This window comes from Mytilus galloprovincialis, chromosome 5 (genome assembly GCF_965363235.1).
Source record: "Mytilus galloprovincialis chromosome 5, xbMytGall1.hap1.1, whole genome shotgun sequence".
Taxonomy (NCBI): Eukaryota; Metazoa; Mollusca; class Bivalvia; order Mytilida; family Mytilidae; genus Mytilus; species Mytilus galloprovincialis.
This window is the reverse complement of record NC_134842.1, coordinates 25989834-26017208: the sequence shown is the minus strand read 5'-3', so window position 1 is coordinate 26017208 and position 27375 is coordinate 25989834. Positions and strand designations below refer to the sequence as shown.

At 32.5% G+C, this 27375-nt stretch overlaps 1 protein-coding gene and 1 long non-coding RNA gene across 2 annotated transcripts in view; one reads left to right on the top strand and one right to left on the bottom strand.

Annotated features, from left to right (window-relative positions):
* Positions 1–27375, top strand: part of LOC143075489 (uncharacterized) — a 391914-nt gene that overhangs the window by 12905 nt on the left and 351634 nt on the right. The window lies entirely within an intron of this gene.
* LOC143075483 (stromelysin-1-like) lies at positions 1581–27374 on the bottom strand. The gene is made up of 9 exons (XM_076250915.1): positions 26973–27374; positions 19950–20212; positions 13983–14164; positions 13369–13467; positions 11101–11259; positions 10506–10702; positions 8705–8849; positions 7481–7753; positions 1581–6195 (listed from the first exon to the last, which is right to left on the bottom strand). The coding sequence occupies exons 1-9, from the start codon at positions 27216–27218 to the stop codon at positions 5954–5956; spliced, it is 1806 nt and encodes a 601-aa protein (XP_076107030.1). The 5' UTR covers positions 27219–27374; the 3' UTR covers positions 1581–5953.

Here is a 27375-nt window from a genome sequence, read left to right as displayed (position 1 = left end):
CAGGAGTTGATACTAGTAGACATTCTATAGATATTCTGAACTTCTACAAAACAAAAGATGCTATAAATGATCAGGGAAAGACAGTTTGTCTTTCAAAAGAGGCTATTAATGATCAGGGAAAGACAGTTTGTCTTTCAAAAGAGGCTATTAATGATCAGGGAAAGACAGTTTGTCTTTCAAAAGAGGCTATAAATGATCAGGGAAAGACAGTTTGTCTTTCAAAAGGTCATCAAGGTATCCTTCCGAAAAGTAAGGTAGAGGTTAACTAATGGATATGTGAGTAATTGAGGAAACACATGGGTGAGATTAATTGATTCTTTGGTGCTTAATGTTCAGTGGCAAATACGTCATTTATTTTAACGACAGGTATACAAATCAAGAGTACTTCTAATTGGTATGACAGAAATTTTGGTGAACCTTGAACAGGAGTTGATACTTTTAACTGCGACTAAAAAAGGTTATAAATTGTAAGGACAAGACAGTTAGTCTTTCCAAAGGTCACCAATGTACCTTTCGAAGAATGAGGGATGACACGCGTTTGGGATGTGCTATATGGAGGGTATTAAAGTGGGATGTTGGATATATGGGTCATTAAAAGTGCATGGGATCTTGGCAAAGGAAGGGGGAAATGGGAAGTGGGACAACATATAAAAAAAAGCTACATTTGAGAAATTAGCCCCCCATGTAATCCCTCTCATAAGTTATTATGAGAGAAAAAAATATATAAGAGAGATTTTTCTTCCTTCCTTACAAATATTGTCAAAAAGTCAGACTTTGTTCCCAGCTACAGGTTGTGCAAAATTCTTGTATTTGTTAGAACTAGACGGAAAATCACATCATTTGACATGTATAGGAAATTATAAATACCACAATTGTAGAATAAAATACCAGAAAGCACTTAACAATGATTTGGGGAAAAACAAAGCAGATGAATTTAATGTTCCTTACATTTTAAAAACCTAAATACTGTTAGTTGCTCCTCCTTATAAAGCAAGCATTTATTTCTTAGAAGCAATCATAATCTATTTTCGTTTCTGTCAAAAATATGAACACTGATGAAAAAAAGCCAATATAAAGTTCATAATTTTAAGGAAAAGTGACACAAATACATTGCTTATTTGCAGCTAGATTGGACAATTTCAGTAAAACTTCAGTAACTGATAGCATCTGCGATTGATCGACAATTTTTACCAAAAGGTCAGATTAAAGTTGATCATAAGTTGTACTGAAATGTGTATCATGATTTATGAGTATTTTCACTCTTCAGAAAAGAGCCGCAGTATGGTGAAACAATGCCTAAGTACTTTATATTCTTAGCTTTTCATTATCCCAACACCTTTCTGTGAATTAAGTTTCCAAATTAGATCGACCACAGCTGCTAGCAAGGTAAATAAACTACTAAAAAAGTGTAACAGATACTTGTATTCGTAATAAAATTGTATGTATGGTACGTATTTAAGGGGATAAGTGTCAACCAACTCCTACAATGCTCATTAAATGAAAAAATACAATTGTTTTTTTTCCCTTTCTTTCTTCAAGATCCATTCAGGTCTTTAAACATTTATAACACCAACACAATATAAGTCTTCATTTGTTTATTAGCATGGTATAACATAGTTAGAACATCATGAATATGTGAAATGTGCTATAAAAACAGAACATGATAAAACTGTGTAAAACATTTATAGCTCTCTTTGAACACAATGAAAGGAAGCACTAAAATGTGTAACTCAGACATAAAACCGGCAGATACTAAAACTGGATAAAAGATGCAATAACAGTTTGAAATAAAACCATAAAAGATGATTTGTCATAACATTTGTTTTGCTGAGTTTTTGCAGAATGCGTAAGGTTACCCGGATGTTTATATAACACGTGATCGTAATACTGCTCTTTAATGCTTTGTGTCTATTTTTATCCCCTAGAAGATGTGACTAGAATACTATCTTATTTTGATTCATCTTTTAAGTATTGATTGATTGACAGAGTACTTAATGTCGAATTAACCAGCAGGAGTTTTAAATAAAGCCGAGAACCTTAACGACTATAATCCTATTATAAAACGACATGTTGGAATGACTCTATGATCCTCTATGTATCATGCATTCTCCGACAATGAAATGGGTTTAATCATATAATATATGTATATAGTTTGCATGAATGAGTATTTAAGTTAAATTGTATTATGACTTATACGTTTGGATTTCTGTTAAGTTGTAAATTTATCTGAAAATGATTTAAAAGACAAATAAAAAAAATTACATTTGGCACAAAAATACGTTTATACATATATATAATATAAATATATGGCAACAGAACAATAATGGGACTTTCTTATCATAAAAGAATTATACATCAGCTACATAATAAATGTAAATAAAATATGGCAAGACAAAAACAATGAATAATGAGGTTTAATAAATATTGCACATATTGAAAACTTTTAACTTTCCCAATGCTACCACTTAAACACACTGAAAGTGAAACGGTTTCAGGTCCTTGTATCTAAGAATGAAAGTATTATAATACTTCCATGTATTCAGTATAGAGATTTGTATTTAAACTAAAGATGGTTTTGGACAATGAAAGTGAAACTGTTACTGGTAAAAAGTAACGAGCACTTCTGTCTAGGTATACAGTTTTTTACTTACAATAATAGAGATTATTTTTGAAAAAATTAATTTAAAGAATTTAGTTTGAAAATTCAAGGTAATATATTGTAAATTTTTGTCTTTGTTTCATGCGTATTGATAGTAAAATAGAGTCAATCTGCAGTCAAAATTTAATGCATTTCTTTCCCAAAATGTTTTATTTCGAAGGTGACATTGGACTGTTCCACTTTCAACAAGCAGTGATAGCATTCTATACAACAACAGGCACTTCATGGGTACATCACACTAAATATCACGTATAGATTCTCTATTTGTAATAAAGAAAAATACATCGTTTACTTATTTACAATGTATGATATGGTAGGAGCACAGTCAAGGCAGGTGATATTCGTGATTAAATCATAAAATACCTAGAAAAATCACTAGAAAGAAGACCGGTTTGTGTGGATATCCGTATACTAGTTATTATTTCAAAAGGATTTTATCTAAATGGGCCCGATTTCCATGTAAATTACAAAAGTTATTTAGATTTTAAACTAAGAGGGCACTATGTCTGATCCTTGCTCTGATCTCAAACTGCACCGGAAGTCACATTTTTTCGGCAACTTGATTTTTATTCAAACTGGCCCTGGTTAATTGATATTTCAACAAGACTTATCAAAAACAATTATTTCACTCGTTTTCTCTATGAATGTTAACACTGTCATGTCAACACGTTCACATTGTAAAAAACTTTTTGAACTTTAGTATTTCATGGAAGGTTATACTAGGAACACGTATCAAATGCACTAAACACTGATATATATCACACATTCATTATTGGGTGTCTGTAAAAAGTGCATTGTACTTTATGAATGAATATGGAAAATTAAAAGATGATTTCCTTTAAGGAAAATTAAATGAATGATATAGACGTTTTACAATATCTTTAATTGTTAAGCACGAGTATTAATGTCTTGTTGAGTATATGTATTAACATATTACTACTTTTAAATAGCACATTACAGTAAAGTCATATTGCGGTATCAAAATCACTTAGCAAACGAGTAAATAAGTAATAATTTCTTCAAATGTACACTAAAAGCATCGTTACTCTTAATATAGATATTTACGGTCGTTATAGAAGGACTATATCATAATTCTTAGTAAATCGTATACAAGTTAGTGACTGTTTCTGAGTAAAAAAATATAATGTCAGGAAATTCGATTTAATTTCAAGATATTCACTTTAAAAGAGTATTCGAACTAATCTAAAGGAAAAAAAAAAAAATTTAATCTCTTTCTATGTTTAACATTATAAAAAACATGACCCCCCTCAAACATAATACAATTTTATATTATCTGACTTTTTAATACTTTTGTGGGATAGTATCGATTTGTACAAAGTAATTAAGATGCCGATATTTTCTGCTTGGTTTATCGATATTGATAAAAACTGAATATTACCAGTTTAGTTTATTCCCCCAAGTACATTGATCATATTGATATAAGTGATTTGATAACATATAAAACACAGGGGGAGAATATCTATCACAAAATGTTCAAGAGTATCATGATTCAATTATATGTTCAATAGATAAAACAAAACTTTGATTATCTTAATTATTTATGAAAAAAAGAGACGTAGGGCATACACATTGGGTATTACGAGACAGCAACCCAAAATAAAAATTAACATAGAAGAATCATAGAACGGTCAATATTCATAAATATTTTTTGAAGGTATTAGATTTGAGTCAATTCCGAGAATTCTGCAATAATGACATTATGTCATAATTTCCCTCGAAGTAACATTAGTCTTTTCTCTTTTGTAATAATGACATGACTTCAGATATAGATGTCAAATGATATGAAAACGCTGATCTTATCAAACGATTATTTTTTAAGAGTTTGTTTATCAGATTCAACTGTTGCATGATGATTTTTTCGCCTCCAATCATGGTTATTTCTGTTATTTTTATAATATTTTTACGACAGACACGTTAATTACTAAATTGGTTGTAAGGTGATATATGTCAAATTTTTAATTCATGAAAACTATTGTTTTTTAGTTTATGGGACCTTTTAAAAAGACAGTTTTGAAATGTTTATCAGGATACTTATCTAATGTTTATTACTGTAACCTTTTAAGAATATGATACAGCAATAAATATCTGTATCGATTATTATAAATGTTATACCATATAATATATGATTAGACATGAACCTGGTCAATTTATTATTCATATTATGTCTAGATAGGGAAAATGTCTGTGGCAATTGGTCTGTAACATGCAAAGTTCACATTACAATGAGATAAATTAGTCTTAACCAATACCATGATTGATAGTAAATGTCTTATATATAAATATGTGCACCAATTTGCCTTGGCATCCATCCACACTCGGAAGCATACAATTATTAACCACGTAACATAAATAGTCCCAAATACAAACACCACTTGCATTACTTTCATACATTACAAATTATAAATAATAAGCAAATTACAGGCAAAATATGGTAAAACTCGTTTATAACTAACTCAATTTATAACTAAGTGCATGATGACCAAAAATGATACTAAAATAGTAATTGGATTCTACTGACCTAGATTTTGGCCAATGTTAGTACGTTTAGAAATGCCTTTGGAAATATAATTTTGCAGTTAACATAATTGAGATTTATACTGTAATACATATACTTTGTAAACCTCATCAAGATGTACAATGACTAATATTTTGCTAAAACATTGCTAAATTGATTAGACTTGATAGATTCTACTACATTATTCGCTTGAAAACAAATTGTATCCAATCGAGACTTGCCGAGCATTTCTTTATAATCTAATCATGAACCATAACCGAGTTTTACCCTCTCCAGGTGGGAGTTTGCTTTATCATACATAATGCCAATAAACTATGAGTCTACATCACAGTATTTTGATTTTAAAAGGGGGAACCTTTTTGATAACATACACTTCCATTCTAATACACAAATCACCGGTATCATACTTGATCTGATATCCACAATACACCAAACAAACCACTCGTTCGAGTATCTATCTCCTTTGCAAAAAAAATATGCAAAGAATAGCATGAATAAATCAATATATAGCACCATTAACCAAATCGCCGTTTCAGAATCTAATGCATCCTGTGTAATGTACACCAAAACGTCGTCGTGATTGGTTAAATATGAAGGAAAATTCAACCAATGACGTGAAGTTTTTTTCATTTTGGGGTACGAACAATGAAATTACCCATGATGCTTTACATTCTGAAACGGCCAAATGCATGTTGACCAAGCATAGTCATGTTGTTCATATTTTTTCAATAGCACTAAGTTTATAATTATAACAAACATTAATGGTAGAATGAACTTACAGACAAAATAAGTGTTAAAATTATTGTTAATGATGGGAATACACTGGCACTACCACTTTCGCCTGGCGATTTTATGGATTCTACTGACTTGTAAGAGTTTTTGTCATAAGTGTCACAACCCAACCAATGTTTCTTAATCAACTTTGGATAACCTTTCTGCACTCGCATCTTCTTGTCGTTGAACTGGTAATAAAATTGTCCTTTGAAAAAATACGTTTTTCCTGAAAGAGAAAATGACATCTTTGACTGAAAAAATAACATTTAATAGCATCCAAAACCAATGTGAAAATTAATCCAAGGTTCATTTAAAAAACATGAGGATACCAAAGGTGTAATCTGATATTACAAGCCAAAACCATACGGACATTACACACCAGGCTAGGAAATCTCCGATGTTTGTTTTCTTTTTAGGGGGATGGGTCACGACGATTTGAAGTTGACAGTCAATGGCTAATCTTCACTTCGAATTCGATGTGAACTTTTTTTTTTTTTTTTTTTTCAAGGGGATCGGATGGTGTATCCGTTATCAATGATTAACAATACCCACTACCAAGAGAAGACGACATCAATACCAAGAACAATTTCTATCATTTGTCCATGCACAATATCACACAAATGACGAGACAGCATGACAAACCGGGTTGGGATGGGGAGGGATTCACAAGCTTCTCACGTTTAAAATTTGCAACAATCTGGTGATAATAATCTTCATTGTTAAATCTTATCAATACACTTTTCTGTAATTAAGATTTTTTGCTTATAAATATTTCTAAACACCTAGGAAGATCAGCGTTTTTCTACATGTCTGTTTATATATCAATCATTTCCTAAGATAAACTAAACGATATCATCGATTAACTTCAAAGAATGAAACCTAAGAAAGATGTCTACAGAGAAATTTATATAAAAAGTATGTCTAAAACAAATGTATGGCTTATTTTATGTCCTTCCTGTTCAACATAACATTGGTTTTAAGGTTTAGCCCTAGCTTATAATCATATCGATGTACATTAATCTTGTCAAATTTTAACATGCATCAGACTATTTATATAGCTGCTCAACTTAAAGGGCTTAATTTGAAACACACACTTTTACAACTTTTATTGATTTTAACATATATAAAGATAGCTGTTCGATCATAATAGAAAATTATAACCAACTGGTTTGTTCAAAATGATATTCTTTGTCTCAATGTTTGTTATCATTTATAAACAATAAAACCAACCAATTATAGTTTGATTCAAGTTAACTGTAAAATCCATTTAATAGAGAACAATTAGATTACCTTTTTTTTTAAATCTATTAAACAAAGCAGTATTATCCTCCTCGAAAACACAGTTATAAGTTGTTTTTTTTATTTCATTTACTCGCAAACCATTGTGAGTACTTGCATTATTGATATACTCTTATTTATATACTGGTTGATACAAATCTTCTAAACCAGTGGCAAGTACATTTAATTTACCGACCCTGTTATTTCTACTAAAAAATGATAGAAGGACTTACCATCCCAATATTTAAACGCGGAATCCAATGGAACCGGAACCTTCCGCCAGATGCTCATGTCACGTGGGTAGTCTGGTTCTATAAAGTCGTTCTTCTCGTTGAGCTTCCAATACATGTCGCCACTAATAATATAGGTCCTGTTGTTGAAACCCCAAACAAAAACAGCATCGATCTTTTTTACGTCTGCCGGGAGGCCTAGTTCTGTGAGGGGTATGCCGGTCTTAGGATGGCCTGGTATAAGACTGTTTCCATTGAAAGTCCAAAACTTGTCGCCTGAAAGGTAAATGGACGCATGTTTTGAGACTAGGAAATTACTAAACCACAGTATAAATTGACAATTGTCAGTACTAACTTGCAGATCATAGTCATTATTTTTTTCAAAAAATTCCAGAATAGTTCATCACAAATGTTTTGATTTTCTTAGTTCAGTTAGTATTTTGACTTCATGCTCATTAGCAAAAGCTTCATGCTTTTACCATAAAGGGACAAATAGAACAGACTCTAAACTATATGCGGCCATTTTGAATTTGGCGGTCATGAAGGATTTTTTTTTATGATTCCATATTCAAAAATACTTTTAATCATTAAAACTAACGCTGTGCAAAATTTCATGCTTTTACCATATTTGAGTGATCAATATATTGACCTCAGCAGCTGGACTACATACACCGGAACTTTACATGTCTTTCCAGTCCGAGTGTTCCATCTGTATGTTATCTTGAAATGGGTGTTGTTTAAATGAACTCATATTTTTTGTGTTACAGATTTCTAACTTCTGTATTTTATACTAATATATATTCAAGTTATTACCCAATAAATTAAACAATAAATACAATATGTATGAAATATGAAATCAGTACGATAACGTGAGGTTTCATGAAATATTTTTGATTTTGCTATTGGAATCGTCACGGTGCCTTAAAACAAGGTGGCGGTTTAAAAATGGTACAACGATTCTATTTAAAATTACTGGTTAAGAATAAGGGTTCATATGCATTAATTGCTGTAATTTACAGAAAGTTATCTTTGAATTTGCCAGAACATATTCTTTTCATCAAAACTTTTAAAGTGGTATTAACCAATTTATTATAAGATACCTCTTTACAAAATTAACCTTGAGATAATGCGGCCCTTATTATATCTACGCGCCAGATGTCAAACTTATGTCTTCATGTATAGGAAATCCTGTCAATCAAATTACTGTATATAACATGTATATTATACCTAAGAAAAATAGAATCCTCCCGTCGCTCTTCCGCTCAAAAACTGCGTCAACATGATCAGCTGTGTCAGGGAAACCATACCAGAAGGAGTGAATCTCTGTTGGCTTGCCTTGGATAATACCTCGTGAGTCTAACCGCCAAAATGTCTGTAAACAGAATGCAATAGTTGAACCACCTAAATATACTTTCAAAAATGCATGTACTGAACGTGAACTGACCTTGCGAGGGCTGTTTAGCCAGTCAATGTAGACAAACTGACCTTGCGAGGGCTGTTTAGCCAGTCAATGTAGACAAACTGACCTTGCGAGGGCTGTTTAGCCAGTCAATGTAGACAAACTGACCTTAAGCTTGCGAGGGCTGTTTAGCCAGTCAATGTAGACAAACTGACCTTGCGAGGGCTGTTTAGCCAGTCAATGTAGACAAACTGACCTTGCGAGGGCTGTTTAGCCAGTCAATGTAGACAAACTGACCTTGCGAGGGCTGTTTAGCCAGTCAATGTAGACAAACTGACCTTGCGAGGGCTGTTTAGCCAGTCAATGTAGACAAACTGACCGTGCGAGGGTAAATAAAGTAAATTAAAAAAACTTTTGTACGGATTTTGATACAAATTAAAGAAATTTTGCATGTTAAACAATAACACAGGAACCGAACATTCCCACAAAACCGCATCTTCGCTTTCCTAGGGTTACAATCCATTCCCATGTCCCTCCTCTCCTCCAGGATAGAATGGGAATGAATTGTAACCATTGGCTAGAGAAGATGACATGTCCCACAAAACACATACAGGAAAACTGCACACTTTTAGACAACCAACAAGCATCTTTCGTAAGCGTCAGGTGGGGCATATTTTTTTTTATCATTGATTTTAGAAGGATTAAGATACGTACGTCTAGATTTCAATCAAATTTTAATTTATGTTTTTTCTTTTAAATAGTACAAAGCAACGATGCTAATCATTTGCCCTTTCTGAAACTAAAAACTAAAAACTCACTGAGTTTTTAGTTTTTAGTTTGCGAGTACTCGAGTATTATGACCGAGTATCCGAGTATTAAATTTCAGATCTTTTGACATCCCTACAGTAAAAAGGTATATGATCAACCTATACTTATCTTCAAGGTTTTGTCAATGATAAAACTTTTACCTAAGCGCCAACTTCATCATATAAAACAATGTGTATGGATAGCTTTATCCACGATACTATAGACTTAAGTTTTATATAGTAATAACATTCATTAATGGGAACACTAAATTTAGGTCTAAAAACGTCGAGATAAGCACCTATAAAGTAACATACGCCAACAGTCACCTATAAAACTGCAAATGTCAACAAGTTTAAGGTCTCTTAATTATGATACTGTGTATGTTTAACTTGGAGATATTATATTAGGCTACATGTAGTATAGCTGTATCTAACACGATAATATTTGTTCTGTTTTTCGTTTATGTTTTCTGTTCTTTTGGCCAGTGATAGTTGCACAACATATCATATTTATAGAAGACTTTGTTCTTTCATCATATTAAATTGTGTTTCATAAGAATTTCAAGATTTTTCAAGTTATCGATATTCAAATGTACATTAAAATCAGTATGAAGATAAATATTCAAATTATAGAAAACCCATGGCATTTCAGCTGAGATTTACCTTTATAAACATAACACAAAAGATGTGTGTATGTGTGCATGTGTATCGGGGGTCCAACTATAGATCCCTATTCAAATGAATTGAATGTCAAATAAGAGGTTTCACTCTCGGTTTCACCCCATCCCATTGGATCCTCCACTATAACATTAACACAACATACCTGACCCATGAATAAGAAAACTTCTTGACGAAGAACAGCAATTGCTTCAAACGCATGTTCACAAGGGTTAATAGTGGTCCCATCAACGCGTGGTCTCCTTGTTGTTTGACGTGGTCTAGGTGTTGATGGTTGAGGCTGATAGCGAGGAGTGACGGGTCTGTCTTTTGTTGGGGGTCTATAGCCGCCAGATTTACCACCTGTGAATTAAATAATGTATCAAATGAAAGTAAAGATCAAATTCGTATTAACGTTTTCAGTTTCAATCAGTTAGTCATGAGGTTTTGTTTACAATGTTAAATCTTAGTCCTAAAAAAACAAATTTGAAACCACAGAATACGAAAATGCCTAAACAGCTAAAAAATCTACTTTAAATAATCCTATGATTGGACATAAGAGTAAAATTATCAATTCGTAAGTATACTCACTATATTTGTCATGTTCACCAGAAAACCAAGAAACGTTTTTGCGATGATATAATTACTTTCTGTCTTATAGGCAGCATAAACTTTCAATTTTAATCTTTAACGATTGAGTCATTTGTCATTTGGAAGTCAAAGATTCGGGATTTAACTCTATAATATGTAGGTGTACTTACCATAAAGAGTCTGAATCCCTTGTATATCGTCATGTGGAAGTCGGAAGTTTGGAATGTAACCTTGGTACCATGGATACATGAGGGCTCCAGGCTGGTTGCTATGGCTGAGACCTAAGGCATGACCGAACTCGTGCGCTGCTACCATAAACAAGTCCACTCCTAAAATTAAAAATGGGACCATTTTAGTATTACATTGAATACCATTGAAAGTATAATGAAAAGAGACGAAAAAGAAAACATACAGGAAACCATGCACAAGTCTACTCAATATTAGTCTGTGAATGCAATACAATACACACGATATTACTTCAATGATGAGTGTATGTACAGTAAGTATAGGCAATTTACTATTATTTCAAATGAGACGACAAACTGTTGTGATGCAGTAGTTATTCTTCTGGCAATATTTTTTAAATGAATTCGGGTTTACTATATAAGAAGATGGTATGATTGCCAATGAGATAACTCTCCATGAGAGACCAAAATGACACAGAGATTAACAGCTATAGGTCACCGTACGGCCTTCCACAATAGCAAAGTCCATACCGCATAGTCGGCTATAAAAGGCCCCGAAATGACAATGTAAAACAATTCAAACGAGAAAACTAACGGCCTCATTTATGTACATAAAATGAAGGAAAAACAAATATGTAACACATAAACAGTCAAACGACAACTACTGAATTACAGGCTCCTGACTTGGGACAGGCACAAACATACAGAATGTGGCGGGGTTAATCATGTTAGCGGGATCCTAACCCTCCCCCTAACCTGGGACAGTGGTATAACAGTACAACCATAGATGTAATACCCATGCTTTCATATTACATCTATGGTACAACATAAGAACGAACTATAAAATCAGTTGAAAAAGGCTTAACTCATCAGATGGATAAAAATACAAGTGGACGTGGACGGGTATTTGTACATCCCAACAACAACAACAAAAAACCACGAGGTGCAGATATGAGAGTATACTCGCAGTTTACGGACAGCTAGTTCGTACATTTTTTAAGATATTTTCAGTTACGTATAGGCATGTAGAATTTCCATTCTCAATTTCATGTAGAAAATCTTTAAAGAAGGGATATTATTTCACCATGTATTTGTACAATAAAGTTTTCATCATTTTAACTAACAATAAATGTAAAATCCAAATGTGAAAACAAAAATTTGATTTATTTTTCTTCTTAACCCAAATGTACCTCATACTGGTGTTAATAAAGAATTAACCGTAGTTTTATTGGTTTCAAACTTGCTTTCTTTTAATTATTACTTTTGACTTATGATCTGTTAAGGTTAATCATAAGTGATGACTAAATTATACACTACACATTACTCATCTAGACAAAGGATTCTATCTGGATACGATTTTATCTGTATCAAATACAGCCAGTCGATAATCAACAGATTTTCATCAAAGAACTTTGTTTTTCTAAAGACCTTTGTTTCTTAATTCTAATCTGTCATTTCAATTAAGACAAAGCAATGCTAACGCACTTCCTACAATTGATGAATTAGTGCCAGTTCCTGGTTGTACGATAACCTATTTCGCCAGGTACATATATAAAATCAAGGTGTCTGTCTCGGTAACCAGATGTTACTATTGATTTCCGTTCAGTTTTGCAATTGTACATACCAGAGAAAAACATTGAAGTTAAATATTTCATTTTTTCATCAATAACTAAGGACTTAATGAACATGGCATTTATTGATACATTTGTCAATTTACTAATGCAGTTATTTGATCATATGATGTCATTTCTAACTTGTGGGACCAGCGGTTAGTAATTAGGATTGCCATACACAAAAACTATTTATGTGTTTACCGATTTTCTAGCAGTTGATCAAAATTAATCAACACATGTTTATTTAATGCACTGGATCTTCAAACATTCTCAGGGATTTGCAACATGCTTGGAATTCACAGCCGAAAAACATTGTCGAAGGCCGTACGGTTGCTTATGATAGCATATGACATCCACTTCATTTGAACTTTATGAGTCCTTGTTGAAAACTTATGTCATTTGCAATCATAACACATCTTTTATTTTTATATAAAAAAGAAGATGTGGTATGATTGCCAATGAGACAACTCTCAACAAGAGACCAAAATGACACAAATTAACAACTATGGGTCATTATGCATTTTTGAATTCAGTATTTTACTCTCAATTTAATTTGTTTTACGTTTGTTTTTCAACTTCTCTACGATGATATAGCTGTACATCAACAATTGTATAAGTATAGAAAAATAAGTATAGATACCATCAGAATCGGAGTTGAAAGTCCAGGTTTCGTCATCATCAAAATGGGTGTCACCGCCTTTATCTGTCCCTGGGAAGAAGGCATGGGCTAAAACTAAACCTGCAAATAAAATAAGTTTTAGTTATACACGCAAGAAATGTTAAAAGATTCTTAAAAATAAGTGACAAGTTTTTTTTCTTTATGAGATAGCACCGATATGACTGTATGTTATCTCGAACTGGTCTTGTTTTCAATGTGTCGCTTGATAAAAATGTCACAATATATCAATGTTAAAGAGGTATCAGAGTCGTGCAATTCCTTTCAGTGTGCTTATTTCTGCAAAATTATCAAATTAGATCCATTTGTTTCCATGCTGTTCATGGTATTTTATTATTTTCTATTATGGAAAATTTACCCCCCAAAAAATAGTGCGAAGAATAGGCAGAAACTACCAGGAATCGATGCTTAAAGGGAAATTCCCTACTTTATAATTGTATTTTCATGATATTCATGTTACATCTATTGATCATCTATTGTCTAGATTGCTTGCATATGTTATCGTTTATAATGATATGTTTTATAAGCTATATGCCCTCCTAGGGCCCTAATGTGGTGAAATCTATTCAATCGCATACCTTTGCCATCGAAAGGATAACCATCTTGATGATATAGTCTGGCGAACTGTATAATGATATCAGCATCTCCACCTCCAACTTCTGTGAACCGAAGGTCTGTTACACCTTCCCATACCTTGAAAGCTTCGGTTATTGCACGTCTTACTGTACTTTGAGGTAAATCAGGAGTGTAGTTTGTGATTCTGAAAAAGAGAGAGTTGTTATGTAACTGTGACAAAATGAAACAAAATAGGGGAAAATCTGAAAATCTAAACACAGCCTCACCGATTTAAAAAATGTTTATGTTTTTGAATGAATTTTGTGATACTGTTGATGTGAAGAAGCTTATAAACAATAACATGGCAAAAACATGTGATATTTTGTTTGATTCAATATAGTTTTTCATTGGTTGATTTAAAGGTAGTTTGGTATTTCATAGATTGCTCAACGGGTAGCAACTGATGTACATGTTACTAATAACAAGCTAGCAAAATAAATATCAGTAGTTAAAAAGACAATAATTACATAACATTCAGTTTAATAAATCTGATAAGAAATATAGCTAGAGGGAAATGGAGCGAATCGTTGCATCTCACGGGAAAACATGTGTCAACCTCGGCTTTGACTCGGCTGAGTGACAATGTTATTTCTCAAGGTAACGATCTGCTGTATTGGCCTCTGATCTATCATTCACTTATATAATGGTTCTACGATCAAGTGTGGTCAAATATATTAGTTTGCATGGCATCTGTTTTGGCAGGACAATTTGAAGTTTGAATTAAAGAAAACGTGCACCGATGCATGGAGAAGACGTTAACGAAACGGACATCAAGCGACATCAATAACAAAACATCTAGGGAGAAACAAACAGTCTTCAGCTGGGAAACTTGTGTATTAATCAGTTATAGTAGAAGTGTATTAATCAGTTATAGTAGAATCATTCAAAATCTCAAAATAAAAAAAATAAAAAAAAATAGCATTAGATATGACGTTGCACATCCATTGATGAGGTTCCTAGCTTGAGACTGGCACACCTTTCCAGTCTTCACGATGAACTTTTAAATCTACAGGCCCGGAGCTCAATTTTTGAAAATTTTTAGTTAGATTCTGTTGGCCTGTAGATATGATTTTTACAGGCCCGAGAGCAATTTTACTAGCCTGGGCTGCCTGGGCTGCCACTCGGCGTGAAGACTGCCTTTCACTTTTAAATCTTTATTTTCAAATGCTTGGACTGAGAATAAAATAACTAATCTCATAGAATTTGATAAAAATGTGTTCAAAAGTTATTTTGACATGAAAGCGTTTATATGATCATAAACATTTTGGAAGAAGAAAAAAAAAACTTTTTCGTTTGTTAATATGAAAAATAGACAAACGCTGGTTCGTGACTTTTTGACAAAATATTTGTATAGTGCAGACAAGTCTATATGCACTGTAATAACTGTGCGTTCAGTGAAAAGTTTTAAAAGATATTTTCGGTTTACACAAAGACATTTAGTTATATACCACATACAGTGTAGTCAAATGTTTTACAACTATCGAATAAATTCTCAACTAAATCTAATTAACTACAATAAATTACAGAATTATATACATGTAAAATTCAAACATGCACAATTATATAAAGATGTTAAAACGCTTAACATGAAACATATAACTAATAGTAAAATGATATTTGATCTACTTTTCGTGTAACAGGTAGGACGCATTACCAATTTTGCTTCACGGCAATGTATGAATCACTACTACATGTGTAGAAAATGTCTTAGTGATATCATGTCGCACTTTTTGATGGTTAAGAGACCACTTAAATTGTACAAGCTACGTATTTTTCTAACATGTGTATATTTATCCAGCCTCCAGCTGGAGCTTTATTCACAAAACCTCTTCACTTATTCTTCTTCCTCCACTTTACAATATTTCCTCATTCAAATTAATATATAATTTTTTAAAAGATTTTAACTAAGCACTTTAATTAAATTGTTGATGACTGTTTAATTTTTGGAATTGACAATTTCTCGAAATAATTCTCCATTCTATAAAAAGGAGAGAACGCAGACGTTAAAGCAAGCCACGTGTTTAAACAAGAACTGTCGCTATATAGTAAATGTTTGAAATAATCTAAAGGGTTCCTATTTCTTGAATGTTTGTTTCCGGTTTGACGGGCGCCAAATATCTTTCAGACGTTTATAATGTCCCTCCACCAGATAATAGGTTTTGGAACGACCTCTATTGAAAGTTTTATCTATAAATACGTGTGAAATCTGTTTTCTTTCGAGGAGAGCCACATTGCATGAAAATGCATAACTATTGCTTAGTGAAATACAGCGTGACCATGTATCAATCACAATTTTACTTTTGCAAACTATGTACATATTACACATGATGCTTCTCCTCATAAAATGCCCAGTTATAACTTACACATGGGGGTAATCATTATTATCTTTGACAACTGTTATATTACATACTAAGTAGATTAACAACAGGAGAGATAGCAAGCTTCTCAATTTTGAGCAAAATGCTTCCCTTTGTCTCTAAGCTGACCAGTATAACAGCAGGGGCGGCTCCAGCCATTTTAAAAGGGGCTCCAACCCAGGACAAAAGGGGGGGGGGTGGGGGTGTTCGAACTTTATGTTCCCATTCAAATGCATTGATAAAAAGGGGGTTCCAACACCGGAACCCTCCCCTGGATCCGCCACTGAACAGGTAAGGAATGACATTTAAATCCGTTTTCTAGGCTTTATATAAGATCATCCACTTTTAATCGTGAAAAGACAAAAATTGAAATAACCAATAAAAATTACTTGATACGAGAACATATAATACCCATGAAAAAAAAGAAACATCAAACAAAAATCAACATGAAACAACAAACAGAACCAGAGTTGGCCTATATATGTAAGGTGGACTTCGTAAAGGAAGCCACTTATGAACATTTATTCATGTTTTATATCAACTACTGAAATGAAAGGTTATCGTTAGCTGTAGTATAATGAATTCCGATCGCCACTGTAATGGCAAGAGACAAAGTAGGGGTAACGCCTTTCCGTTTGCTGATTAGCGAAAATTGAATATGTCATTGATATTGTATCTCAAAAATTAAAACTGCTTGAGCGTCAAAGATCAGCTAGTTTTATTCACCCATTTAGATTACCTTAAAATCAATATATTATTTACTGATATAACTCATAAAAAACCCTCTTTGAGCAGAAAAATCAACATGTATATAAATCAAATCAGACAACATGTACCGTGCCATACATTCAAAGCAAAAAACGAGATTCGGTAACCAACTAGTTCGCAACACTACAGAAGGCTGGATTCATTGAACTATGCAATAACTACTTGATTTAAATGATAATTTTTCGTTTTAAGCTTATTGCAGTGGATACTGCTTTGTTTTTGTAACGACGACAAATCCAACCCTTGTATTTGAATACTCTGAACGATGAGCGATCATACCATATATTACACGTGTAGCCTTTCTGCATTTTTACATGATCAATATTCAAACAATTTGAAATGAAGAAAAAACGCCTTTGAAAATAAAGTGGTTGCAACAAGTTAAGTTCATTTAAAAGTAAAAGGAAATCACTGTTATTGATAAATAGACCAAAAGATACAAAAGACATATTTCACACCAGTGTCAGGCTTGGCTTTTGTTATGTAAAAAAAGATTTAATAAAAGTACTGAACTAATTTCTTTTCTTATAGATTTTCGAACAATCTAAATTGAATACAAGAATAAAATATGATAACTTCAAGAAAATCAATACTTTTATGGAGAGGTTTATTCGAAAATTACTTTTTTTGCTAGATTGACAATATTCCATGGAGCGTTAGTGATTACTGGAAAACACAGATAATATAGAAAACATGCTAAAACACGGAAACATAAAACCGGTATCAGGGTTTCATCCAATTCTGTCCTAATGAAATTATACAACTTTATTGCTGCAACAATAATTTTCACTTAGATGCTAGACACATTTCGAGACTGCTAATCAAATGCAGAAGGTATTCGACATGAAGCATATATGTATAATGACGATTAGTATGAAATGTATCACTTTGTGAAAGAGTCACTTACACGATAACTTTGGAAACAAATTTATTTTTGAATCATCAGTGGTTTCCACAATGTGTGTGTGTGCGCCTTTTTTTGTCCAAATAAAACCCCCACAAGTATATATATATGTTGGTTCATTTTATACAAATAAAAAACAAAACTTATATACGAAAGTCTTTTCCCATGAAAATTATGGCAAATCGCACCTTTATGTAAACTAAATCCCCATGTGACCCCAGAAACATTAGTCTTCAACAGTTCTAATACTCATTAGTTCCAGATGTTTTCTATATTTATTTATACAGAAGCTAGGTCGAGTGTTGGGGCTCAAAACGGGACTTAAAAAATATTTTAAGTAAAGTTTTTGCTCTTGTGACACACTTTTCAACTTGTTACGAAAATGACACAGAATGAGGTATTGTCGTCTGTAAATTTTGTAATTTAAGAGAACGACAAATCGCAGTATCCTGCCAGTTTTTAATAACACATACATTATTAAAACACGTGCACGACAGAAAAGAAACAAAGAACTACGCATTATAAACTCCACTAAAAGAAACTAAAAAGTATCGCTAATAAATCAAAGAAAATTTCTACAAACAACATAACTTAGCTATTCTACTTCCACATAAGATTCTAATCAAATACGTATAAAAAGTCCGTAAAAGACGCCGGTCACTCCAGAGTTATTCCATTTGTCAGTAGATGGTCAGCTATTGTTGTCAGTCATTGCCGTATGCCCTCATTCATGCAGGTTGTGATGTTTCTTATCTACATGACAACATGATGAACAAGGGTACAGTAGCAACAATCGGTTGATGATAAATCCCGCCTAGAACGTGACATCTTCTGCTGCTGAAACCTAAAAGCAAGATGGCGGCCCCAACTCGCAAATCACGACTGTTCTCAAAGTAGTGTGGAAGTGAAATATTAGATGTCATAAGACATATGATTTTACCATGCACGTGGAACCGTGGTATAACATGAATTTTGATTGGCTTAACTGATGCTATTTTCCCAAATCTTCTCACACTAAGAAGTGAATGTCCTTCCACATGTTAGTGATTGAGGTGCTCAACAGGGGTTCTTCATCTAACGCGGTCAGCTTTTGGCATACTGAGTACCAGAGATAATTGGTATATGATGTTATCTCATATTCTTGCAAGATATGATGAAAGTGCGTTTATCAACTTGATGATTTTTCCGATATAAATATTGAAGGATAAAATCACTCGGCTTATCCCTCCTGCCTAACTATCTTATGATTATCAATGACGGGAAATCTACAAAGTGCACTTCGCTTTCTCAAGGATTGTATGCTTCACCATTTCAAATCTTAAGGGTAAACTTTGTAACAAGTAGGTAATTAAAATATGAAAGGGAAGCGGTCCTTTTCATATTGAAATGATATATATGTAAGTTTTATAATTAGATGTATATACTAGTTGGTATTTTTCATCCTAACTCTATTAACATTGATGTATACATCTATGGTATTATCAAGGTCTCTCTCAACACAAAAAAATCTATTATCAATGTATGTAAGCAGTGCATAGTATACAATATTACCTTTATCATACAAAGAAGATTGGTTCTTTTTGTGTTTTTTTTCTCCTCCTTTTACATTATTGCCTTTAGCTCGTTTTTTTTAGGGGTTCATACACTAGTAAAATGTACCATTTAGGAGAGAGTGCTAAGTTTAGAAATTAATTTAAGATTTTTACTCGAAAAAGTTTTGCTAGAATTATTTCAGTAAATAGATCCATCTTCGCGAACTAAAATTAATTTTGCTGATTTTACATTTCAATTTCTGTTTTAAAGAATCGTTTTTTTAATTCGACCAATCTGTCTAGAGATAAATAACAGCCAAAACCGCATCCGGACTGTAACAGAATTTTACCTATTAGATTAAGACTTACCTATACGTAAGATCTTTTTTGTCCCACTTTGAAGGTGCCAATACGTAACGACGCATGCGTTCTTCTGAGTCTCCAACAGTATCTTTGTTGCCACAACGAGGTTTCAGAATCTGTTCTTTGGTACGTTGGTCTAGAACACCAGTCTCGGGAATATTGGCGAATTTCTGGAAGTTCCTGATGGCTTTTGGGAATTCTGCTGGGTCCATGAGGTTACCCGTTTCACTAGATGGACCTTCTAAATACCCAAACCGGCTAAAATAATCCTGCAAAATCAAAAACGGCGTTTGTCAAATCTTTTATAAGAACTCAAGGGAAACTGGTTCGATTATTTTACAATTTTGAGTCTATTAATGTAAGGTAAGATGGTTTACAAATGTATTGATGCATGTGTATATCGATGACAAATTGCTACACACCCTGCAGCTGGAAACGTGCCCTTTGCAACGTTAAGGAATATACACTAGATGTAAGAGTATAGTGTACTTTTCAAAATTATATAAAGTTCTTAAAGAGTAGACTGAAAAGATTGGAGGGACGTTCTGTTAGTGACGAGCAAAAACAACAAACTATTCTATAGTCTTATAATCCAAAAGATAGTCAGACCATGGAAGTAATATTACTTCCATGGTCAGACTGAATCTCCTCTTTCATTTACATTTTTTTAGATCAGTAATTTTCTTACAAACAAAAATGGAGGGGGATAGTTGTTCAATACGTTTTGAAAGTTGGGACATTTGCCCACCTTCCTTACCGGCTCCTATGTCTCAGTGTTAGATATGATGAATCAGTACCAAATATGTTTGTTTTTAACTAACCATTGAAATTCTATTGGCTTTCAATAACTAGTATTGAACTTAAGACCAAATGCTAATTAAACATACATTTGAGAAAAAAATCAAATACCGTAAGCATCTTGATACCATCATTAATGATTTTTTACTGTTCATATTTTATTAAATTGGTAATAGGGAAACATTTAATGCATCTTATACGTGTAGCATTTGATAAAAATGAAAATCTGCATTGATGAATCTTTTCAATGATATATTCCAAGACGTTACAAAAGAGAGGTTCATGTAGAAGATACCATGTGTTCATTAAACAATGCGTTGAATACTAAAGCCAGGGCAGTTGTGTTTATGTTCACATACAACATGTCTTTACAACTAACCGCCCAAAAGCCCTTAGCTTTCTGAGCTAGATATGTTTTAAATATTTGCCATAAGACATTTAGCAGATATTTATCCATCATTCGATAATATTCTCTGTAGTGTTTCTTATTTTAATGAACTTTCGCTAATGCATGTTCCGAACGCTATGTACAGTCACTTCCGAGTCTGGCAGTTGCTTCAAATATATGTACGTCTTATATAAACACACAACTTGACAAAACGTGTATGTTATATATGCTGTCGGCTTCAAGACAGAATTATTTGTTTCTAATTATTGTCTTATTATCTATTTATATCATTCATTACAAATACTCCTACAAGCCATGCACAACATCTGTTTCTTTTAATCAATCATAATTGTGAACTTTTTCATAATATGGGGATCTACATTGATATACAAATTAAAGATGTGCACGTCAGGATGGGGATAAAGCAATTGAACTTTTTTATATACTTTCCAAGTTGGCGGATGTACTATTAATCCCCATCGTTCACGCAGTGACCAGAGTGACAATTCTTCAAATACATGCAGGGGTGGATTTAGTTTGAAGTCATGTGGCCCGGGTACCCATTAGAGAGCTATATATTCAATTAATGCATGTATAGACTTTCACTATCCAAAAAGCCTTACCCCGCATCTGATATGTACATTCTATGTACAGTATACATGCTGTACCATGTGTACTGGTACTTGTATTTTCTATTATGGAAAGTGATTGAAGTTCGTTTTCGGGTTTTATTTGTGTGTCCAAAGTTGTTTTTTATAGTAGGAATATAATGAATGAAATATATATATATATATATATATTTATACAAATCAAGTCTCTTTAGTGGAAAGTGAGGCCAAATTAAAAATGAATCCGAAATTTAAACTAACGTTGACAATAAAACAAATAAAAAAGAAACCAAAATATAGCTAAACCCCGGTAATAGTCAAGAATAAGCACGAGAGAGCTCGCGAGCGAGATACATTCCTTAATTTCAAAGAATTTTACTAGATTTATAATTTCAATAAAACAGTATTCTTATATTTTAATTGTTATTGAATTATTAATACCCTACATGTAAGTGAGCATGGTGAGAGCGTAAAAAGTGCAAATAACGTTAATATTGAAATCTCTGGAATTGCAAAATAACCCCAAAAATGATAACTTTATGTTTCAAAGAATCTTTTTAGCATAATATTTACGGTACAGTATGTATATTTTTACGGTTGCCAAGGATATGTTGCATGCATTTTTAGCCACATTTTATGTAATTTATTACATACGGCACTGTGCGTTTGTCGCTAATTATTCAACAAATTGTGTTTACCCATCTGAAAAAGTCGTATAGTGTACTAGTAACCTGCAGCAATATAAACATGTATTCTTAATCTTCAGTAATTTTAATAAAAGTTTTGTTGATTTTATTAACAATCTTTCAGGTAAGATCATTATGGACCATTATAAACGGAATTTTAAGTTCGAATTTACCCTCAAAGTGAATCATACACTGCAACTGAGTGCCATGACGAATTCTGCCTAGAAAACACGTTTATGACCTCTTTGACATTTGATATTCCATCTGGTGTGGTAAAATTGGGTTAGAGGCCTTAAAAATACAATTTTCATACATTTTAAGTCTTCTCTGAATACAGATGATGCAATATTAGCACTTGAGGGGAAAATGATTAAAAATTATGGACGAAAATGGAATAAAAACATCTACAGGGTATGAAAAAAGTCCCCATGTGCTGTTCACCCTTCTGCAAAGATCATGGAGGTGAGATAAAAAATGTTACACAACCTAAATTGAACAACAGCCTATAGTTTAAACATTTTATTGGGTCACGTGTCGTCGAAGCTTACAGCTGGAACTGTTAAATTCACAGAAATCCATGAAACCTGTAAATGCAGTTCTGATAACCAAAAACAATGTTAATATAAAAACGAAGATGTGGTATGATTGTCAATGAAACAACTCTTCATAAGAGACCAATAACATAGAAAGTTATTTTATTCGCTGGTATTATCTTTTTTGTTTCACCGCACGGCCTTCAACAATGAGTACAATTTACTTTTAAAATGTATATGATTTTACGTAAATTCCTCAAAGATATAAGTTTCCCTTCAACTATGACAAAATCCAATTATTATGAAACTGTGGGAAACTGAATACTACAAAGTCTTCTTAATATACTGTGAAATATAAATAAAACGATGTGGTACATGTATGATTGCCAATGAGACAATTCTCCACAAGAGACCAATAACATAGAAAGTTCCTTTATTCGTTGGAATCAATTATCGTATTTTCGTGGTTTTGAGCACATGTTTGTGTTTTTGCATTCGTGGATTTTAGTTGGAGAATATTTCGATAAAACATGCCACTTTTTACATGGTTTTATAACATTTTCTATCGAAGCACACCCTTAAACCGAAATGATTACTTCGTATCTGCTAGAGGATAGCTTTAATATGGTATCAATATGTCCATTAATGGATATATACATTAATCCCTTAAAATCATAAATAAACTTTTGAACTTTAAGTAATCGCTTCCGTTGTTTTATTTATGTGTCAGTCTGTGGTTTATATAACTTGTGTCCACTTGATGTCTGGTGCATCATAGGATAAGATAAACAAATTAATACGCAGAAGGTCGAAAAAGAAGGGCTACCAAACGGACTCACATGTCTTGAAATATTTCTATTGCATTTGTATCTATATCATTTATATAGCTGTATCTGATGATTGTGTTGCTCCTCAGACATGTCAGACATAGGAAGAACCCAGGTAAAACTAATGGTTTAAAAGGAGAGCCATCCCAACCATTTTGAAAAATGTTTTTCTAATTTCTTTCCTCTGGGTCGGTTTCATTGCTGATTTATATGCATATTATAGTTTTCCTCCACACAAGTTTTTAAGCTTATTTTGTTTATATCACATGTATCAGACACACTGTGGCAGGTGTAGAACTTAATGCAAGATATGCAAGAATTCAAATAAATTTAGTGGCGGGAGGGACATCAGAGAGGGTATTAGGTAGGTGTATCCTATATGCACATAGTGTATCTAGTTGACATTGCATTAGACACGATTACATAACATATAATAGATATGCATATTGCACATGTTGCAGATTGATATCTGCGGAATATTACGTAAATGTAAATTGGAATTTCAATGATGAAAAAATAAATTAAAAATCATTAAAAATCATTCCAAGATCCAAATCACCAATTATATTTTAGATTAAAAGTGAAATATTATTTCTATTTTCTTGAGTAATCATGGTTATACACAGAAAAAAATAAGGAGAATTGAAAAGACACTCTTTTTAAAGTAAAGTTAAGCTTGAAAGGTTTAAAACTAGTATTTCCGAGGCAAAATACCGACATTTAATATTCTAGAGTTAAGAAATAGTGCTTATCTTGGTCATTTGTCTTCATTATTGGACATTGCCCATCCTGAGGGTATCATTATAAGACAGAATATTCAGTGTTAGTTTTCACTCACCAAATCAAAGACAAATATGGTGTGATTCAGAGCCCATCAGATAGAACTTAGTCAATAAAAACTCATTATTCAGGGTGGTTAAAAATTGATTTTGCAACCACCAAGCCTGAAATCATATGACAATGTGGTTTGCTTGTTAATCTTTCATCGCGTGAATTTTTAAATTAAAATGAGACTGGAGAGAATATCAGATTCAACTCTGGATCATCAGAGACATCTCAGTATACATGTAGCTATGATGCAAGTTTCCTGACCGATTTAAAACGAATCTATTTATCAGAGGATGATGCGACTGAGTCAGTATTCAGCTGCATCATTGTGCATCAATTACGACTTCCTAGTGCATTTTATTTATACTTTAATAATTGATGAGAAGGCAAGGAGTGACATTTTTCAAATCTATACCAGTTACGTATATATTATGGAATTTTTAATCTATAGAAACAACATGAACATGCTGGTGTTCTAGACAAGTCTTGTCACACCTTTTTTTGTGAAGACTGCATTCTTCATCGTTATAAATGTATTTCCGTGCAAGGTCACCTTTGATATTTTAAACTCTCACCGCAGAGAAAAGTTGCAAGAAGTGAAAAGTATACCTAAAAATTACGCTCATTGTTAAATCGATTGCATGAATCAGTTATCACTTAAAGGCGATATGCACACAGGTAAATAATGCAAAGATGCAAATAGATCGTTTTATCTTTACATTAAATTACTTTTATGGGATGAAGGTACGAACGGTGTTATTGAACCTTAGAATTAAATATTTATGATTGACATGTCTTGTAAGATTGTTGTCACACCTGTGACATGGATTAATATTTACATTATCATCTTCTCACCTGGCTCCAATACGTAATGTCATTTACATGAAATCTACACTTGATCACGTTGATATTCAATACTCATCACGAATTAAAAGTAAATATTTGACAATTTTGCATAGACTATCATAACATTTATCTACTTTAGAGTTTTAATTTTGTCTTTTGACTTCTTTTAAGTTAAACAAGTTTTTTTTTTTATATATTTTGATCTATCTTGTCTATCCATCAGTTTGATGAATCATGAAAATAGGAAGTAAAAATTCTTCCGTCAACAGCATAACATGTACTTGTAAGATAACTGAAAACTTATAGTTCCTCGAATTTAAAATGACTCAAACCAATTAAAAAATTGAAAAATTGAAAAATTAAAATATGAATTTTGCATAATTAGTCATATAACATGTATTATTGGATTGACTTGACAACTGCAACCTGTGTATATTGAGGATCGGCGAAATACATACAATTTAAAAATATGCCTAAAAATGATCGAAATTAAAACTATCTTTCTTACATGTCTTACTAACAGACACCTTCCATTAGTTTGACATGCAGTATTTTATCAGGTGCACCATATGTTTTTACGGCCTGTTTCATCTTTGGCACGATTCAATGAAACGTTCACTATGAAGAATTGTAAAACTCATTACACATAAAAATAATTGTAGGAAACATCTGGTTATAATGTTTGCTTTTATAGTAATGCCAAGTTGTTTTTTTCTTGAATATGAAAAATAGGTAATAGGAAGAACGTCTTTACCTCATGATATATTTGATACGTAAAATACACGAATTTCAGATTTACCTAAATTGTGTATACATGTACATAGGAATAAGATAATGAGGTATGAGTGCAAATGAAACTCCAAATATAAAAGTTAAATATTATAGGCCGAAGTGCGGCCTTTCTATATTTGGTTTGCTTATAGGGCTACAAGTGGAAGAAACCTTCATAAAATGCATAAATTTAGGTACATTTTAGTTTATTTGTATATATTTGATAAACTTTTAAAATCATAATCATAATACATGAATACCAATTCTACCATCGTTTTGAAAGCATATTAAAGAAATTGATATATTTTGAATGATTTGTAATACACATTGAACGAGGTTAAGAATATGGAAAAAAAAAAACATTAAGTGGTATTGAGATAAAAGACAATTGCTTTCAATGTAAGTTTTAAAGAATCTACATCCGACATAAACAGATACTAATTACGAATAAAATACATGCATGATCCTTCTTTAGATGGATGAAATAGCTAATATCTCGTATTCCGTAAAATATCTATCAAATATTCCAATGTCTATTACCCAAAAATTATATACTATGTTTACAGAGACATATAATAAAATTATCATATGGCTTAAATTTGAGAAAGATAGAATGAAAATAATCGAGATTATCAACAATTATTCCTTGATATGTAATAACCTTGTATCTAGGTATACTGAGTAGATGTAACAATATGTCATGCCCCTGCCCTGTACATATTTATCATATATAAATAATCTTACCAATGCTTGTGTAGATGCCTGATCTTGTTTTGTAGGAGAACCCGTCAAACATGGAAATAAACTACACAATATCACACATATCACTATAGTCACACTAAATAAATTACTGCATGAAATATACATCTTGGACGAAGAATATACACAACCTGTACTATGAGATTTGGTCCCTGAAGTCACAGAAATTGGACTTAAAACACGTTTAGTCCGAACGGAATGGTAAGAACACAGACAATCCAACAAGTTCATTTTAATTATATCACATATAGATAGCACACTTCCAATCCCTATGAAATTCAGATGTTGAATTAATGTAATAAAGCGTAAATCCGTTTTATCTGGTTTACGAACGTTTCTCTGCGGGTGTTTTATTACCTACTGACCCCGATTTTATTAAACTGATTAC